We start from the raw sequence: 18,324 nt of genomic DNA, 5'->3' as shown, positions 1-18,324 counted from the left end.
GTAGCCGATATTCGGTTGAACGCATTTCAGAATAAGACATCCAACTACGACATGCTTTGAATGAATCCTATTCAACACGAGAATGAACCTTTATTTTGAAATGCATAAAGTGAAAAGTTCATTTCCACAGACATGGCGGCTCCCGTCAACAACAGCTCTGGCTGCTGGAGAGTCCCGGAGGTTTACAAACATCACGAACAGCAGAGAGTGTGCATTTCTCGGCCAAAATATAGGGAAGGAAGAAAAGCCAAAGCAGTTAAGGTAAGAGGACCCTTTTGTTTAGAAATATACGGCCAAAAGCGCGTATCTTAAGGTGTGAGACACTCCCTGCTACGTGGGAACGTCACTTACAGTGTTTTTAAAAAAAACATTTGTTCTCTTCCGGATTTTATGGACTCCACTGAACCACAGTGAGAGCCTTAACCACATCTGGATGATAAATATAACCACTGTTCGCAGTTTTCACATGAGCATTTTCCCATCAGTGTACCGCAGTCAAGTGTTGCATTATTTGCAGGTTTACACCATAAATTTAGAGAGTCGTTACCTGATGGTCCAAGGGGTCCCAGCGATTGGGGTTATGACTGAGTTGATTCAGCTGTGTGCCCTCTATGGAGCTGTGGAGGAGTACAGGCCCCTGGACGAGTATCCTGCCGAGGAGTTCACAGAGGTCTACCTCGTAAAGTTCCAAAAACTCACAAGTGCCAGGTGCAAGATGTAACTAGACTGTTCATTATGCCTAACTGGCAATGTCTGAAGCACCTTCTGAATAATTTGGTTTCATTTCAGAGCAGCAAAGCGACACATGGATGAGAAAAGTTTCTATGGTGGTGTGCTGCACGTGTGCTACGTCCCCGAATACGAGACTGTGGAAGACACCAGGCTCAAGCTGCAGGACCGGAGGAGCTATGTCATCCGGGCTGCTCAGAAAAGAGGCATAATTTTATATCTATAGGTTATATTTTGCCTCACAAAATCCACCACTCAAATGAGTAGCTCCTTAGTTCCTCATTAGTCCAAGCAAACCTCGGTTAACATAAATAAGCATAAGCTTTATTTGTCAGTTGCAGTTGCCTGCAGCTGAGATGACAGACCTACAGTAGATGACCATACAGACAATACATAAAATATACAAACTTACATTGGGGAGACAGGTCAGACTAGGCAGCAGAAAAAAAGGGTAGACAGTGAAATATGCAACATATAGGGGCAAGGTCAGGAGAAAAAAAAGCTTTCTGCCCATGCTGACTCTGACAAATGAGTCATCATGAGGAGAAAACACAAAAAAACTCCATAGCACATAAAGAGCACAGATATCATCACACTATACTCCATGAAACAGACAAGCAACATAAGGGCAGGGGTACACCAATGTGCACAGATACTGCGATTCTTCGTGCCTCCAGCTGAGCCACTGTCTCCATAGGGGGGAGGGGGGGGGGGAAGCATGGCAAGAGGTATTGGATCCGGGGAAGGATATCTGCGTGTGTGTGTCCAGAGTTCAGCTGATATATATATATATATATATAGATATATATATATATATATATATATATACATACACACATACACACAACTAGTCACTTTACATCTTTTCATTGTTTCTTTGTACATTTCCACCATTTCCCTTTTGCACTTTTATTTTCATTTGACTCGGATCTTTTTGAATGATGTGGATTTTTACACTTTTTTCTGTCTCATTTTATTATTGCAAAGTGAGAGAAAGGGAACAGAAAGAGGACACACAAGAGGAGCCTACTTCATCGGAAACAAATACCACGTCAGACGACAACATCCTCACACACAAACAGACCTCTGGAAATGACAATACAAGGGAGACTCCAAACGTCAGCCACTATTTAGGCTTTCCTCTACTGCCATTACCTCCCCAAGAACATCATTACCATAGGCCTAAAAGTCAACATTTACCAACAGAGGATAAAATGGGGACTTTACACAATACCTGTGCTGACACATTAGAGCAGCAAGAAGGGAGTTCAAGGAGAAAACAGACCTTATCGAGCAGACCGTCAGCACATCAGGCTGCGGCAGTCAGATTTCTTCCTCGGACCACACACTTGGAGAAACGGAAGCGCAAAATGGAAGAGGCTGAGGAGGCCTCCAGTACTGTTTCTGGGCAGAACGAGCCTTTGATTGGACCAAAACTACCAGAACCATCCAAACTGGACATGGAGGATGAGTCACTGAACACAACCGTCAGCCTGATCAGGAACACAATGAAGCAGGTACATGTGATTATATTGTTTTGGTTGTAATTAAGGACAAAATAATATTTTCACTATGCTCTAAATCACTTTTTACGATTAATCCAGTTTCATCGTCTCTCCTAGGTGACATTGAGTCCAGACATCAAACCAGTGGAGAAGAAGGTCAAACCACGCCGTCGGATTTGATAGAGCAGGATTTTTTTTTTTCTTAATTAAACAAATTTTGCATCACAGCACCGTTCCATTGAGGTTAATATTAAAGATGTTTTGGCTGGGTATGCAGTTATGTGATTTGGTTATTGTTCGAATTGTTCCTGAAATACGTGTCCCTCAAACATCTCGATTCTCTGAAAAAATAAGAAAAGCAGACTGTAAGATTGAGAATTTTTGATGGGGAAATTTAAAGAGCTTAGCAAATTCTCATTACAGATTACCCTGAAGTCAGGAAGGCAGGTTCCAAAAGCTTCCAGCAATAGGTGCTCATCTTTCACAGCCTTTTCAAAATCTTCAAAAGACAATTTGCCATCATGGTCATAGTCCTGTGGGAGGAAGCACCATTGGCAGAGCTGCTAAACTATTTACAGACCTGAGAATTTTTTAAATAGTGTTTTGGGTTTTTTTTTTAAATCATGTGTAAACAGTTATATCTGTGCAGCAAACAGCTCACCATCTTCTTCAGTATGATCTCCATCAGGTCTTTGATTCCTTCGTCAGGGTCCTCCTCATTGGGCTGTCTGATGAGCCTGCCCTTCAGCATATGAAGCATCTCCTCTCTAGAGATGGCATTGTCACCATTCAGGTCGTAGACAGAGAAGCAGTCTGAGCCATGCCAAACACAGGGATTTTTTTAGGTAGATAAAGCTACATGTGTGAAGGTGTGAGAGTGAGCTTAAGCAAAAAAAAAAAGTAAGGTTGAGAAGTTACATTTTATTTTTTCATCCAAGGTCCCCCGAAGAAAGACGGACAGTCCCTCGATCCACTCTTTCATGCTGACAACACTGTCGTTGTCTTTGTCAAATGTCCTGAAGACTGAATGACACACACTTACACTCACAATATGTCTTGGATTTAATTATAGATTTCAATTGTTCGTACTGAAGAAATCGCTCATTCCCAACTGTACTCGTGGACAAGCGTACTGAAGGATTTAATTTAATCATTCTGAAAGAGGTGGTGGAGGTGAGAATTCTGGGTTGTGCCAAATTGGAGAGTACTTACAGGGTGATAGTGATGATTTGGAGATTTCGCTTACTTTCCACCATTTCATTGACATTTTACTATTTCAAAAAACAATATATGCTCTGTTTAAATTTGATGGCACCAACATATCTCAAGACAGCTGAGAGGGCAACAGTAGGGTGCAAAACTAAGTGGTACTAAAAAAAGAAACGATGCAACTTTAGGTTAATTGGCAGCAGGTCACTGACATGAATGGATATTTTATTTTATTTTATTAAAGCATCTTGGAGAAGCAGAGCTCCTCAAAAGTAAAGATGGGCCGAGGTTTGCCAGTCTACAAAAAACTGCATCTACAGTTTATGCAAATTCGAAATGATCAAATTTACATTTTACAGAGCGTCCCACCTTTTTTTGGAACTGGGTTTGTAAACAATATAAGTATAAATAACTGTAAACTGAATACCTCTACCCGTCATCCTGTCATCAGTCAGTCCAAAGATGCTGTGGAGTGTGCTTATGAACTTCCCTCGGTCCAGACCTTGCACAGCTCTGCCAGAGTTGTTCTGCTCCGCCATAAGGACGTTAAACTCTCGGATAAGGCACTCAACCTCTTTTTTACTGACTATAAACAGAAACATAAAAAATGGCGTACACTTCATCTGCTCTAACAATACTTAGACGGCAGTGTGTATTTTCATACCTGCTAAGTAAAACAATGAACCGTAAAGCTTAGCATGGACTGAACTACCGCTATAACAAAGCTGGCTTAGTTTATTGATTTGAGAAGTTTAACCGTCATACTCACAGTGCTCCACTTGTTTCGAAATGTTCTCAGCGAGCGCCTGTGTCGCCCGTTTGTTCATAGCAGATATTTTTGACATTTTCGATGAGGCCAGACTCAGCTACAGTCCACTCACAGGGAAGTTGATGTACTGTTGCCATGGCTACCGCGAAACGTTTACGGTAGTGTGTTCAAGAACCTCGACGGTTTACTACCGGTGGAAACACCGTAACTACACATCATTTTCATATATGCAATCCGCATTAAGTACAAATTAAATGCGTATATCTCAAAATATTAATCATTCATTTAATGTATTATAGCCCAATATTATTTATTTAAAAAATGACTTTCTCATATAAAATGTACTTGTTTTTCCAGATTGTAGCATGCTTGCAAGGCATTTTCCAATATGCAGTGCCCCATTCCTGATGGGGTTTTTTTATTGTTTGGGTTTTTTTTGCTCCCATTTAAGTTTATGAGACAAAGCAGCAAGGCAGCTAGAGATGATTGTTTGATGGTCATTGGATGAGTCGTTAATCTGCTCTTGGAGTAACTTGGGAGGGCCGGCCACTCCAGGCAAGATTCAACATTGTTTTCTGTTTGTTGATAATGGCTGGAGTCCCAAAACACTAGGAATGGCTTTGTTGCCCTTTCCAGTCTGACAGATGTCAGCGACTTTGTTTCCCAGCAGTTTCTTTAGAGGCATGATGTGTTACTTTTTGAAAACTTTTAATCCACTTCAGTTTGTCTGATGGGTTCTATTACTATGCCATTTTTTGATTCAACAGGTCTGCGATGTGGTTAAAGTGAATTCATGATTTAACAAGGAGAACTTTTTCTCTTGAATAGATTAAATCATTTAAAAACTGCATTTTTGTATTTACTCAAGTTATCTTTGTCTAATATTAAAATTTGTTCTGAAACTGAAACATGCAACTGTAAAGCACTTTGAGGGTCTAATGCAAATAGATACATAACAGATATGTAAGGAGAGTACATCCACCATCAGCCCCCCATAAAATAAAAGTGCACAGTCACTTTAATTTAGTTTTTCAAGGATGATTCAACACCGTGGACCTGCTAGAGTCAGAAGTAATTTTCAACTGATGTCTCTCGGCTAGATATCATATTAGACATGAAAAATGAGTCAAGGAGAAAACAAGGACAACCTGTAATTTCTCATGACAAAAAGCTTACAGGAGCAGAAGATTAATACATTATTTTAAGCAGACAGTGTTGTGAAGCAGATATCAAACAGACCGCAGTTCTCAGAAAGAAACCTCAATGGTGAATATCTGCAGGGCACACAAAATTAGAATTACATAACTATCCAAGGCAATAATAAAAAGTAATAAAATAGTAAACCTAATTATATAAAGACAGAATGACCGACATTTAAAAATTCACCACAAGAGCTTAGTGTTTCAGGGGAAACTATGAAACCAAAAACATTTGATTCTTACAGTGTCTTGCAGACGTTTTTTCAACAATTAATATTGCCTTCAAACAGCCTCTTTATACCAATAACACTGGACTTCCAGTATCTGGTGTCAACAAGAAAGGTGCAACTTAAGGAAAACCTGCAATGAGATGCAGAAATCACAAACGTTAAGACACAAAACACAGACACTTACTGTTAAACCAGCTTGAAATATTGGCACTGTAAATATTGCCATCTGCTGGACACAAGTTATGAATCATGATTCATGTAGTAAATTCTTTCTTGTTGAGAAATATAAAGAAGAATAGCTGATGTGAAAAATAAACTTTATTTTTAGGGGAACATGGAAACAGGCCCTTTTCTTCTCACTTCTTTGCCTGTGACCTTAGCCGTCACTGCGCCCCCTGTCATTTGCTCAGTGTGTCGAGAATTTGTATACAGTCTGACCACAAGGTGGTAGTCAGCTATTCAGTCAAAAGAGATTAGCTGAGTGAATTCAGCTGCAAGGACTTTCCAAATTATTTACAATAGTGATACCTAAAAAAGATACAATTATCTGAATGAGGAGAATTTCTCACAGTGAAAGTCATCAGGCCTGCCTTTCTTAAATTGTCTAAAAGGGCTGAGACTGAGTTTGAAATAAAAGACCTCCCACCCCCTTCTTACTTCATGTAATATCACAGAGAAGTCACTAAGCCAGGGCACTGATGACTCAACACTTAGATTTGTACTTCATAAACTACACTGAATAAGAAAAAAAGTGCCTATTTGCCAGATTAGAGCCAGACTGAACCGATCCAATCCACTCGACTCCATTAAGGCAAAATATTATACCACTGCTTACACCTCCCTGTGTGTTTCATGTACAGTATATAGTGTGAACATATGAAAAACACCTGTGTGTTTAAGTGTGCATCACTGTGACAGAGAGGAAAATGTTCAGATGTGAAGATGGCTTCCCTTCAGTCCGACCATAATAGCAACGTGCATACGAATGATTCCGTTTGAGTGCAGGATACGTCTGAGTCACTCAGACCGCCGGGTGAGGTTAGTTCTGATTGGTAGCGTTGCGTCAATCCAGTGGTTTGGATTCTCAATCATGGACATCCACACAGTGACTTCCTCTTCTGTAGAATCCATCCAGCTGACGACCTCGCCGTAACTCTGACCTGGCATTACAGAAAACCCACACGTGTGGTCATTATTTATGTTGTGGACTTTACCGCAGCTGTTTTTCTCAAAGAGGTCATGGAAACAAAAACATGTAAACACTCCCTGCATGTCCATGCACATACACTCCATTTAAAGAAGGAAAAAGTTTTAACCAACAGACTAAAATTCTGCATACAGCCATTGAGAAATCGTGACTACAACCTCCAGGCTAAAATTGACAGCAACAAACAGCCTCAGCAGTCAACAGCTCTGCCCTTTGAAGAACACAACTTTGCTCAAAATCTGTCTGTAACAAAACAAATCCTTCAAAGCTGTTACTTCCCACCACTCTGACATCATCTTCCTCGCAGTGAGACATAATGGAGCTGATGCTCTGCCTGCAATTTGATCTTGAGTGCTTCCCACTCCATATAAAGCACAGTAACACAATCTACGAGCAAAAAAAACACCATCAGTATTAAGGATAAGTACTTGAGGGAAACTAAACTGTTTTCTGTGTGTCACTAGACACACCTGCTAAATCTATCTTGCAGTCTATGTGGTAGATTTCAAAAGCAACCAAGCAGACGAGGATTTTGCAAAATCAATAACAGAGACGCTGCATTACCAGCGAGGTGACTTTGCTCAGATGACACGACCATATGAAATGCCTGACATGCCAGCAGGCATTAGTTCAGTATGAAGCATTTCACTCTAAGGTTGTCTCAACTATCAGCACTATAGAAAAAAATTAGACGGGTTTTCAAGACACGGTCGACAAAGCCTACTATTGAAATATGAGACAAGTGCAACAATCGCATTAATGTTCCAGCCCCGAACACAAGAAGTGCTTTCCTCCTGCAAACCTGTGAAGTATCACAGCACCCACGAGACACCATTTGAAAAGCTTAGCACAAAGACAAGGAGATCCTGTCAGAGCCTCCAGTCAACTACAGGGACAAACAACAGACAGGGAGACAAGAGGAAACAATGCAGTCCCTAATCACTCGTGGGTCTTAGTATTGCATGTAAGGATGTATCATGCAAAGATATCTTACCACTTTTCACTGTTTTTCACTAGTTATAAAAAATAGTCAGCACAACACGCTGACAAATTATTTACAAAAACTGTTAGAATCACCTTCGTTTATAGTCACTCTCTAGTCAGATTTATGTGTAACAGTAACCACAATCTATTCAAAAAACATAAATTATATAAATATGTGACCTTATTACGATGCTGCATTACTTCTTTGTACTTCTCAGAGGTCAAGTTTTCTTTCCATATCACCTCTTCCTCTGTAACCCTAAATAGTTAGGGTCTTTTTTTAATGTGATTTTCAGTTAAACTATTAAAATGTGCAATATAGATGATCTAACCAGTTCCACAGCTCAGACGGACGCCCCCAAGGACATGAGTCTTTAACCCCTCGCGTTGCCACACCGTCAGCTCAGCACAAGCCTCTCTCAAGTCGCTGGTATGGAAGCCGTCGTATACCATGGTGTGGTTGTAGGTAGGACTGATGGAGTGCTTCACCACCCGGGTCTTCTGACCACTTTGACGACTTGCATCTGGGAGTATGTAGCTTGTGGGGTGTGGAGCAAGTAAATTAGCAGGATTATTTAAAGACTCAAATTACAGGCATATGGAAATAATTCAATATTCATGAAATGCTATCACAAAGTTTTGCCCATTAGGAAGAAAAAATAAAAAATCCAAAAAACATATATGATTTCAATTTGGCCAACCTCCCTTTCAAGGCTATCTCCTTATGCACCACTTCCACTGTGACTGCTAGTTTCCAAACTGCTCCACAGGAGTCCCATTCTGACCACCTGACCATGTGAATCTGCTATTTTTCCTTAGGTTACTTTACTATAATAATAATAATAATAATGGATTGCATTTATATAGCGCTTTTCGGGGCCCTCAAAGCCCTTTACAATTCCACTATTTATTCACTCTCACATTCACACACTGGTGGAGGCAGCTACAGTTGTAGCCACAGCTGCCCTGGGAAGAAGCGAGGCTGCCATGTCGCGCCATCGGCCCCTCTGGCCATCACCAGTAGGCAACGGGTGAAGTGTCTTGCCCAAGGACACAACGACCGAAACTGTCCGAGCCGGGGCTCGAACCGGCAACCTTCCGGTTACAAGACAAACTGCCAACTCTTTGAGCCACGATGCTTTTGATAGAAACCACCTCGTTACCATGCTTGTCTGAACATTTTTGGCCATGCCAACAAATCCTTGCTCACCACCAGCCTCATTTGCAACTTGCACATCTATCCAGTTCTCCAAAATGAAAGTTTGCCACTTAGTTTTGGAGGATATGCAGTGTATAATCACAAATTCAAAGTGCATCTATGAAAAGTAGAGTGGAAAAATATATCGTTTTTAGGAAATGTTTTGTAGTCATGTTGGAAGCACTGCAGAGGTGCACAACGACATGACCCTGAAGGGGAGATTGACCACATTTGAATCATGTATTGCGAAAATCCCCATGAAAATACGGGGAACTCTGTAATTACTGATAAGAATGCAACATGACATGTAATGTGCTGCTTATGATAGAGTAGATAACTGATGACAAAATATCAGGAAATGTGGTGCAGAGCTGACGCACCTTCTAACAAAGGAGTCTACAGCACCTCCTTTGTTGGACAGGAGACCCTGAGCCTCCCGAAGCCAGATGTGAACCTCTCCGGTCAGAGGCAAACCGCCACCTTAACACACACACACACACACACACACACACACACACACACACACACACACACACACACACACACACGCACACACACACACACACACAGAATGCATCGGGTGATTGTGGTACATAGATATAACGTGCATCCGTGTTGTATTAAGGTATTTTCCTCACCTTCATATCCTTCTGGGATGTATTTAATAGAGAACATGATGTTCCCACGACTGCTAATGGAGTCTGGGCTCAGATAAACCTGTGACAGAGCGTACATAAAATAAAAAAAAGATGAAGTCAGAGGAAATGACAGTATGAAAAAGAAGGAAAAAGGGAAGGAGGAGAAGTGTGGAAGCAGGGAAAGATTAAGGTTACATAAAACCTAGTTGAAATTCACAGCATGTCTTCCTCTCCCTTCAGCTCTCCCAGACACAAGAGACACCTCCCCACATTCTGTCTCCAACAAAGCTGCTGTAACTGCTGCTACAAACACACTTAGATACTAAACAAATGTAGATGCAGGCACCACAGTGGGCTGGTAAATATTTATCTGGCACCATTCAAACACAAACACACACACTAATTTATGCAACTACAAGAGTGTGTGTTTGCATGCCACTCGTTGATGCCAGGTCCTTCCTACCCGTGGCTGCAAGTCCTGCCACAGAGGCTGTGTGCAGGTCCAATCCCAGAGCGCCAGAGTCACCTCCACCTCCCCGAGAAATACGTTCCTCCCCAGGGGCTCGGCATGCCACACAGAGAGGTTCAGGGTCCGACTCCGCAGCTCCCCGATCCGCACCTTATACTGAAAGAACATACATCATGAGTGTGTTTTTGTTATTTAGGTAACTGTAGTTAAATGCTGGTGGGGGATTTCTGTGATTGACATTTTATGTAACATGTAAATGACAGAGAGTCTCACTCTGAGTGTCTGATCATAAACTGGGTTTAGGGTCTTCTTCTTCACTGAAGTCTTCTTCTTACTGTGATTCGACTTGTCCGGCAGGAGGTAGGTTTTTACGTATCTGTGAAAAACACACATCCGTTGCTAGACTGGCTCCATATGGGCCCGGATATCGTTGATTGAATATCTACTTTCACATGCATGCAAACATGCAGTCACTTACGGGTCAGACCGGTTCTTGCGTGCTGCAGCAATGTCCTCACAACGATACACTTTGACCTGCAGCTCCTCCCTCTGGCTGTTGTAAGCCAATGAGTACTGGATACGGCCCCTCACCTCCACCACTCCGAAATCCCCCGAGCTGAACAGACTCATCATGCTACCGCTGAGCTATAACACGTACGCAAAGGAAAGATCAGCTCCTACGTCATTGTCCTGAGCTGAGTCATCTTGCGTCGCCAAATAGGCAATTAATCAAATGTGTGTGCGTGCATGCAAGTATGCTGTGCGTGTGTACGTGCATGTACCATGTAGCCCGAATGAAGACTGTTGGTGGAGCTGCTAGTTCTCAGAGAAGAAGGATCCGTCTCTGTCAGGCTGCTCAGCGAGTCAGTGTCCCCATTACAGTTGTCAATCAAGTCTTCCTAAACACACACACACACACACACACACACTCACAGTTCTTATGCAGCATTATAATTAGACACAAAACATCTGTCACAAACTTTTAGTATACTTTGAAGGAGTTTTTAATGGGTAAAAGTGGCATCCCAACCACCCACCCACACACACGCGAGCACATGCACACACACTCAATACACCATAATAATGTCTCATTTACAAAAGTACCCAGAGCCATAATTTACCACTCAGTAGAAGCCCCTCTGGCTGCAATAACAGATTTCAGTCTTCTTGGATAAATCTGTACTGGCTTCACACATCTAGATTTTTTCTGATATTATTTTTTAGAAGATTCCTTCAAACTCATCAGACCGGATCGAGAAAGCATCCATCAACCCGTTTGCTGCCTTCTCCGTGCAGATCTCATTTTACCTTGGACTGCCAGAAAACACTCCTGAGTAATACTGATTCACTGATATGCTGAAAGGTGATGTGTTTATCCCCATGTCAGGTTGCTTCTTTAGTGTCCTCTCTGTCTTTGATTGTATTCAGCCTTCCCTCAGCTTTGTCCAGCTGACAAATAACCCAAAGAGTTTTCCATCTTCAGACTTTATCCTTTACTCCGGGCTCCATGGATAGTAGCTAAATTCTTGTCTCATTGGACCAGAGAATCTTTTTCCTCCTGCTCTCAAAGACTTTTCAATGCTGTTTGGTGAACTACAAGCAAGCTTCCTTCTTCTTCCTGGGGACACTGAAAACTTTTCAAATGGGTTTTCTCTATGCCCTTGCCCTTTATCACTCTCCAGAGTTTTATCACAGGGATATAGAGGATTCATTGGGCTTCGTGGCTTGATCTTTGTCCTGACATGCAGAGTGGATTGTGACATCTTTACACAGACAACAAAGGTGTGGGCTTTTCTAAACCATGTTCAGTCAATTGAAGTTTCTGCTTGTATAAGCCAGGTAAGTTCAGAACATCCACTCTGTTACTCTATAGGTAATCAGCCCATCAGGAGTGGGCTGTTTTAAGTCTCATTTATAAATTTGTATAGTGCTTCACTTAGTCCCTATGGACCACGAAGCACTTTACACTACATTCAGTCATCCACCCATTCACACATTGGTGATGGTAAGCTACAGTGTAGCCACAGCTGCCCTGGGGCAAACTGACAGAGGCGAGGCTGCCGGACACTGGCACCACCTGACCACCTCTGACCACCACCAGTAGGCAACGGGTGAAGTCTGTCGGACCGAGACTGTCGGAGCCGGGGCTCGAACCGGCAATCTTCCGGTTACAAGACAAATTGCCAACTCTTGAGCCACGATTGCCCACATGATGGTTGCCCAAACAGTCCGAATGATCGCCCATCATCGCCCACATGATGGGCAACCATCATGTGGGCGATTCGGACTATCGGACTATCCTCCACACATCATCAATCTGAACCATGGTCTGAGTAACCCTCGTCACTCAGGCCACTCACATATGGACTCTATACTCAGGCCAAGTCTTTTGCACTTGCCATGGAGTACCCATAATTTCATTGTACATGTACAATGACGTGACATGTACAATGATGAAAATTGTACATGTACAATGACAAAAAGGACTATTCTCTTCTCTCTCTCTCCTCATCACCTCAATCTCAACTTTCAAAGATGGAGGCTAGGTAGTTTGATCCTTGCAGCTTTGTTTGATAATTTAGTTTATTCACTGTGTAACTAGTTTAGGGATGAAAGCTCTGGATCATATATAATAGTGCAAAAATGTCTCCTCATTTCTTGTTTGTTGCTAGAAAAATTGGAAATAGGTGCAGGAACTAAATGAAACATACAAACATGTTTGGAAAAAAGTATAGAAGGGAAAAACAGTGTTAATACAATACTAATAACGTTAGAAGTCAGCATTTCATACGATCACCTTTATTCTTCAGCGCAGTCTGAACTCTCTCAGACAAGCTTTTTTTGTCTTATCAAGTAATCTTGTGGAATAGTTCTCTAGGCTTCCTAAAGGACGTCCAGGGCTCTTCTTTGGATCTTGGCTGCCTTTTGTTCTGTTCTCTGCCAAGATGATCTCACAATACTTCAATAACATTGAAGTCCCTGTCTGGGGAGGCCACTCCATGACTGATAGCTTCCCATTGTTTGTTTTTCTATCCATGTATGCTTTTACTGCATTAGCAGCATGTTTGAGGTCATTATTAGGCTGAAAAATGAAACTGTTACCAATCAGTTGCTTTAAAGAAGGTATTAAATGGTGGATCAAAATCTGATGGTACTTTTATTTGCTCATAATTCAATGAACTTTGCCAAAATCTCCAACACCACTGGTCAGACTGATAAAAAATGACTGAAAAAGCACCCAAAGAAAAACTTTGAAAGACCTTCAGAAAGCCTTGAGAACTGGTGCTCAAAACAACTTAAAAAAACTACAAGAAAGTCCGACTTCTTGGAAGCAAAATATAAAGAAATGAAAGGAGATTCAAGACTTTTGCAGAGTACTGCAGTTTTGCTAAGTTTGCTGATAAAACTGATTCTCTATATGCTGCACGAGTCTAGCTGAGTTCCTCTTTTCCTTTGCTTGCAACTGTAACACAGCCTCCTGAGAACCATTGCAATGAGTCTGAAATTTTAACAAATGAGACATTTTGATTTATCGAGTAAAAACTGATTGTAAGTGATGACTGATTTGATCAATATATAATTAAATACACAACAAAAAAAATGCACAACTTTCTGGAGCCACTGTATGAAAATGATCGTTGAAGTACTGCATTGGCTGTTTATTGGATTTATACACTGAAAAATGACAAATATTGACTCAGTGTCTTTGAATAGGAGGCACAATAAAGACCAATTCAACAGTGTTTGCCAGAACCATTAGTCATGGTAATCTGTGGGTGTGTGGTATAATCACCTCAGGTTCCTCCGATTGGCCGTTACTTCTGGTTTCACATTCTGTGAGCACAACATTGAGTTAATAACATTACTGAGGGATGGCTAGAGAGGCACAGACACAGCGGGGGAGGAATTTCATACCTTTGGATGATGAGGAGCTGTTACTGTGCTGGAGACCCTGTAAATTATTTGTATTTACATGGTTATTAGGAGAAGAATGGAAAAAGGGGAAGAAGAATGCATGCACAAACCTGTGACATGGGTCCGTTTACTGTGGATGTGGGTACCGGTTTCAAACTCTGAGTCCTGAAAACAAATATTGGGAGATGTAGCAGCAGATAAATGTTACAATCAGTCCATTTGTCTCACAGTCATCCGCACAAACCCTTCAGTCTCTTCCTGGTTGCTGTCCTTCACACTTCCTTCAGTCTCGAGTAAAGTGTTGTTGTTGTCCTCTCGCTCTATGTTGAAAAGTCCATTCAGGGGCACATCTGTCAGCAATCACAGACAGTAATCACAGACAGACAGAAAACAGTCCTGCTGATCGCTGACAGTTGTACTACATGAACTGAAAACTGACCTCTGCTCTTTGTCTTCCTGTGGCGGATGGTGGCATGGACCAGGTCGCAGCCCGAAGTCCAGTTGAGATGGCGTTTGCTACACTCCTCGCTGAACCACGCCCCTGACAGGAAGCGCAGACGGGTTGAGTTCGTCTCTCTCTGCTCGAGGGTTCTGCATCATCAACAGAGAGACACTCTTTGTAACACCTGATATTCAAAGCAGTTTAATTAAAAGTTATGGCAAAAAAAAAATTGATAAAAACATGTGACGAAGGGTAAGGAAATAATTATAACTGATCACCAACTGTGTCTTACTTGACCTGAATATTAAAGGGAGATTTTGCACCAGCACCAAAGAAAGTAATATATGCCTGAGGACCAATCCCACCCATACGGTTACAAACATCCGAAGAGATTAGCACACATAATATCAGTCAGACTTTAATAAATAGTCACCTCTGACCTTACACGTCCTTCATCACGGCGACGTAACTCCAAGTCACGCTGTACAACCTGCAGGATGGAGGTCTGCTCCTCCTCCGTCAGGTGGCTCAAGTCAAGTGAGGAGTCTCCCTGCTTTCCTTCCATCCCTAAGACAAAAGTGTGTTTGACTATCATTACACAACACAAATAGTGCAGTACAGTACAGTCTTGCTGCTTTCATTAGACATTGAGATTAGAACATAACATGAATGTGCAATATATCAGGTTCATTTTAATACATTTAAAATCTACTGTTCTACAAAAACTTTTCTTTTTTTGTTTCTTTTTCTTCATTTCAGTGCATTGAAAAATAATTTTCTGCAAACTAGCCTTTCCGGATTTTTTTTCCTTATTACCTCTTAACAGTAATGAAGGTTTGTCTGGTTAAAGTCATTTGAAAAGGAAAGTTCACATTCCTATAAAAAACTAAGTACATCTTGCTGTTCCCTTTGGAATTAAGAAGGTAATCAGCAGCCAGGTCCTGCTAATCAAATGCACTTCATTTATGATTATCAGTAAGTGTGAGTGCCTCTTTAAAAGCTCTTTACTTCTATGCTAACACAATGCCACGTTCTTCACTGGAGTGGATGTCCCATCAAATTAAGTTCAAGGTCAGTCCACGTAATGCTCAGAGAAACTGCAGAAAACCCAAGAGCTACAGCCACAGTTAGCATGTTAAATGTTAAATTCATGACAGTGTTAAACAGGACATATCTTCTCATCTCTAAGAAGAACGTGGCAGCACAGATTAGGTTTGCAAAGTTCTAAATAAACCCCAAGACCTCTGAAGCAATGTCCTTTAAAGAGACAACGGCAAGGTGTTTAGCCACGATGCACAGTGCTACTGTCACGTCCTAGCAAACTTTGCGTGTGTGTCCTGTTTTCCTTTCCTTCTGACTTCAGCTGCCACCCATTTCTTCTGAGGAGCTGGTGCACAGCTGGCTCCACTCAGCAATTAACCACCAAACTGCATAAAAGCTGGTGACGGCCTACTTAGTCACTCAGAGTGAGTGCTGTGGTGAGCTTAGGTGTGGGGTTTGAGGTACCAGTGAGTGGTTTCCCCCAGCTGCAAATTACTGGTTTTAGGTGTACTGTTACAGAGCATTTAGTGGTGTGTTTGAGCTACCAATGAGTAGCTGCTGACAGCAGCGGTGTTTTTCTTTGGTTTGTTAATGATTTCCTTTCTTTTCATCGTGTTTTAGTTTGTTGACATATTTGTTTGATTGTTATAGTAGTGTAGCCATCTCTTTAAGTCCTTTTTAATAAAAGTTTTTTTGTCTTTTCTTTTTCCTCCTGGACTTACTATTGTTACTCCTCATCCTCTTGGCCCTTTTGGGGGACATGACAACCAAACGCCTCATACTAGCTGTCAGCAGGTGGTGAAGTGGGGGGATGTTTTGGGCATGGTTCTCAGCTACCGGACCTGGGCACCTCACAGTCATTGAGCTGACCACGAGCCCCTTTGTATAACCAAAATATTCTAGTGTCAAATGTAGCAAATCTACAGCAGAACAACTGAAAAGGAAATGAATTGAGGTAATGCAATGGCCCAGTCAAAATCTAGACCTTAACCTGATTGAAATGTTGTACACAGCTGTGCATCAAAGAGAACCTGCAAACCACAATAAGTTGAAGCAATGCTGATGATGTTGTGTGAGAAGAGTGGACCGAATTCATCCACATATGTTGACCCTTTGTGGGGGAATAAGTCACACAGAAATAATCACCTCAAGTTAATACTGCTAAAGGTAGTTCTACAAGTGGTTTAATCATAGGGTGTACTTTTTTTTAAAAGGACTGAGCAGAGTCCTGTAAACTTTTTTTTCCTCCACATGTAAAATTTGGTTAATGATGACATTACTTTGCCCAGAGAGGTCTGAAGGTTACAAACTGCACAAATTTTCATTTACATGAAACAGAGTAGAGAAATGCTTAAGAGGAAACCTATAATGAAGCTATTTCTTTTTTTCTTTAAATCACCTGAAGCGAGCCCCCTGGTATCTTTCAGGATGCAGTACTCTTTGAAGCTTTGATACATGCTGTTCCAGGTGAGCCTTTCCTGTCTTCAATGACTTTCACTCCCTCCTACTCTTAAGTACTCTACTGTAGACAGCCTAAAAAACTACATTCAAAAAGATTAATAACAACCTACTACTGAATTCACTTTCAGCTAATGTAAGGCCGAGATGGATGATCTAACCTTCCGCACCACCATGTAATAACTGTTAATGAGTTTTCATGTCCCCAACGCCTAAGGCTAGTTACTTTTGAGAAGTTAACGCATGCGCGTCAGGAACGTGTTCGCCTGTCAACGGGTAGGTTAGAAAACGCCACGCACAAAGTGCTCCAGTTTTCACACAACACGCCGAGTAATATTAATAACAACGTTGTTGTTCTTATCAATAGTTCCTCCACAAAGCACTCCTTTGGTGTTTTTTATTGTTATATAGGTTTAAACCTCTAAAAGTGACTGAACACTTGTTTTTAAGACTGTTAATAGGTTTAATTGTTTAGGCTTATTTATTTACGCGAAGTGCCCTTTAGGGGGAAAAGAAATAGGTCAGTGCACTTCTTCTCATTACGAATCTACCGCGAGAGAGGAAACACCTGTCGCAACTTTTCCCTTTAAAGATTAAAGATTAAACTCTCTCCTCTCCCTTCTGGTAGAAACACAGAAAGAAACACAAGAAAGAAAAACCGGGTTACCTTATTTGACAGCTTCCACTGGTTCCATCGGGGGGAAAAGTTCTCAGGAAAAGTTTTCCTCAGTGCGATGTGTTTGTCTGTGTACGTCGACGCTTGTGTGCTGAGTAAACGGAGTGAACACGCCCTCCAGAATTAGTCCGCACAGGAGCTGCTCTCAGCTGTGAAGGTGTGTGTGTGTGTGTGTGTGTGTGTGTGCTGATACTGTGTATTTGTCTGACTGTGTGATATGACTCACGCGGATGTTTTACCAAACTGCAGGGTGGAGGTGGGATGTATCTTGTAGCTGTCCACACCTGCTAAGCACACACACTCTTGCCTACCTGGCCTTACTGTGCACAAACATGCACAGATATCGTGCCCTCTGCCTGTTTTGAAAAGGAACACAGACCCATACGTGTAACCAGCCTCAGTTTAAATTTGGTAAGGTGTTGGACTTCCCTTTCCCTCAGTGGAACTGCATTGTGTGAGTGTGTGCAAGGCAGAGGGGGGAGGGTAGGAGAGGATGAAAGAGAGAAAAATGCCCAGTTCTGTCCTTTGTCACCAAACTTGGATGACAGCCACAGTCTCCTCAGATGGGGAAAGCTTTTTTGTGTGGACTTATTCAAGCCTGTATAGGTCCTGGCTCAGACAGAGACCAAAGCATCCAACCAGCCCTTGCTCTGCT

The 18,324-nt window shown here is 41.7% G+C and overlaps 3 protein-coding genes across 6 annotated transcripts; 1 reads left to right on the top strand and 2 right to left on the bottom strand.

Annotated features, from left to right (window-relative positions):
• The first annotated feature begins 105 nt into the window (after nt 1–105).
• rbm48 (RNA binding motif protein 48) lies at nt 106–6,419 on the top strand. The gene is made up of 5 exons (XM_085148645.1): nt 106–261; nt 518–708; nt 790–935; nt 1,717–2,246; nt 2,352–6,419. The coding sequence occupies exons 1-5, from the start codon at nt 133–135 to the stop codon at nt 2,412–2,414; spliced, it is 1,059 nt and encodes a 352-aa protein (XP_085004771.1). The 5' UTR covers nt 106–132; the 3' UTR covers nt 2,415–6,419.
• Nucleotides 2,386–4,334, bottom strand: clxn (calaxin). The gene is made up of 6 exons (XM_085148652.1): nt 4,213–4,334; nt 3,871–4,029; nt 3,153–3,257; nt 2,896–3,047; nt 2,663–2,767; nt 2,386–2,575 (listed from the first exon to the last, which is right to left on the bottom strand). The coding sequence occupies exons 1-6, from the start codon at nt 4,286–4,288 to the stop codon at nt 2,525–2,527; spliced, it is 648 nt and encodes a 215-aa protein (XP_085004778.1). The 5' UTR covers nt 4,289–4,334; the 3' UTR covers nt 2,386–2,524.
• Nucleotides 5,346–17,787, bottom strand: LOC146493363 (synaptotagmin-like protein 1). 4 transcript variants are annotated; one of them, XR_014871939.1, is made up of 16 exons: nt 16,935–17,007; nt 14,935–15,061; nt 14,492–14,643; nt 14,297–14,402; nt 14,163–14,217; nt 14,053–14,089; nt 13,931–13,971; nt 10,920–11,036; nt 10,616–10,782; nt 10,411–10,513; nt 10,132–10,293; nt 9,669–9,747; nt 9,411–9,510; nt 8,165–8,370; nt 5,655–6,801; nt 5,346–5,486 (listed from the first exon to the last, which is right to left on the bottom strand). XR_014871939.1 is itself a non-coding variant. In XM_085148634.1 (15 exons), the coding sequence occupies exons 2-15, from the start codon at nt 15,057–15,059 to the stop codon at nt 6,659–6,661; spliced, it is 1,593 nt and encodes a 530-aa protein (XP_085004760.1). In that variant the 5' UTR covers nt 15,060–15,061; nt 17,661–17,787; the 3' UTR covers nt 5,346–6,658. The 4 variants fall into 4 exon arrangements, 3 of the variants coding, with proteins under 3 accessions (XP_085004760.1, XP_085004758.1, XP_085004759.1); XM_085148634.1 differs by lacking the exon at nt 16,935–17,007 and adding an exon at nt 17,661–17,787 and having other exon boundaries at nt 5,346–6,801; XM_085148632.1 differs by having other exon boundaries at nt 5,346–6,801.
• Between the last annotated feature and the right edge of the window lie 537 nt (nt 17,788–18,324).

Source organism: Neolamprologus multifasciatus, chromosome 22 (genome assembly GCF_963576455.1).
Source record: "Neolamprologus multifasciatus chromosome 22, fNeoMul1.2, whole genome shotgun sequence".
NCBI lineage: Eukaryota > Metazoa > Chordata > Actinopteri > Cichliformes > Cichlidae > Neolamprologus > Neolamprologus multifasciatus.
Note: the sequence above shows the minus strand (reverse complement) of the source record. Positions and strands in the feature narration are given on the sequence as shown.

Coding starts and splice junctions, on each gene's coding strand:
- rbm48 (XM_085148645.1), top strand. CDS start 133: ATGGCGGCTCCCGTCAACAACAGCTCTGGCTGCTGGAGAGTCCCGGAG. Junction 936..1,716: donor CCGGGCTGCTCAGAAAAGAG/GCATAATTTTAT, acceptor ATTATTGCAAAG/TGAGAGAAAGGGAACAGAAA. Junction 2,247..2,351: donor TCAGGAACACAATGAAGCAG/GTACATGTGATT, acceptor CGTCTCTCCTAG/GTGACATTGAGTCCAGACAT.
- clxn (XM_085148652.1), bottom strand. CDS start 4,288: ATGTCAAAAATATCTGCTATGAACAAACGGGCGACACAGGCGCTCGCT. Junction 3,258..3,870: donor TGACAGGATGACGGGTAGAG/GTATTCAGTTTA, acceptor TGTGTCATTCAG/TCTTCAGGACATTTGACAAA. Junction 2,768..2,895: donor AGATCATACTGAAGAAGATG/GTGAGCTGTTTG, acceptor TTCCTCCCACAG/GACTATGACCATGATGGCAA.
- LOC146493363 (XM_085148632.1), bottom strand. CDS start 16,992: ATGTATCAAAGCTTCAAAGAGTACTGCATCCTGAAAGATACCAGGGGG. Junction 10,514..10,615: donor CGCAAGAACCGGTCTGACCC/GTAAGTGACTGC, acceptor TGTTTTTCACAG/ATACGTAAAAACCTACCTCC. Junction 9,748..10,131: donor GGCAGGACTTGCAGCCACGG/GTAGGAAGGACC, acceptor GCTCTGTCACAG/GTTTATCTGAGCCCAGACTC.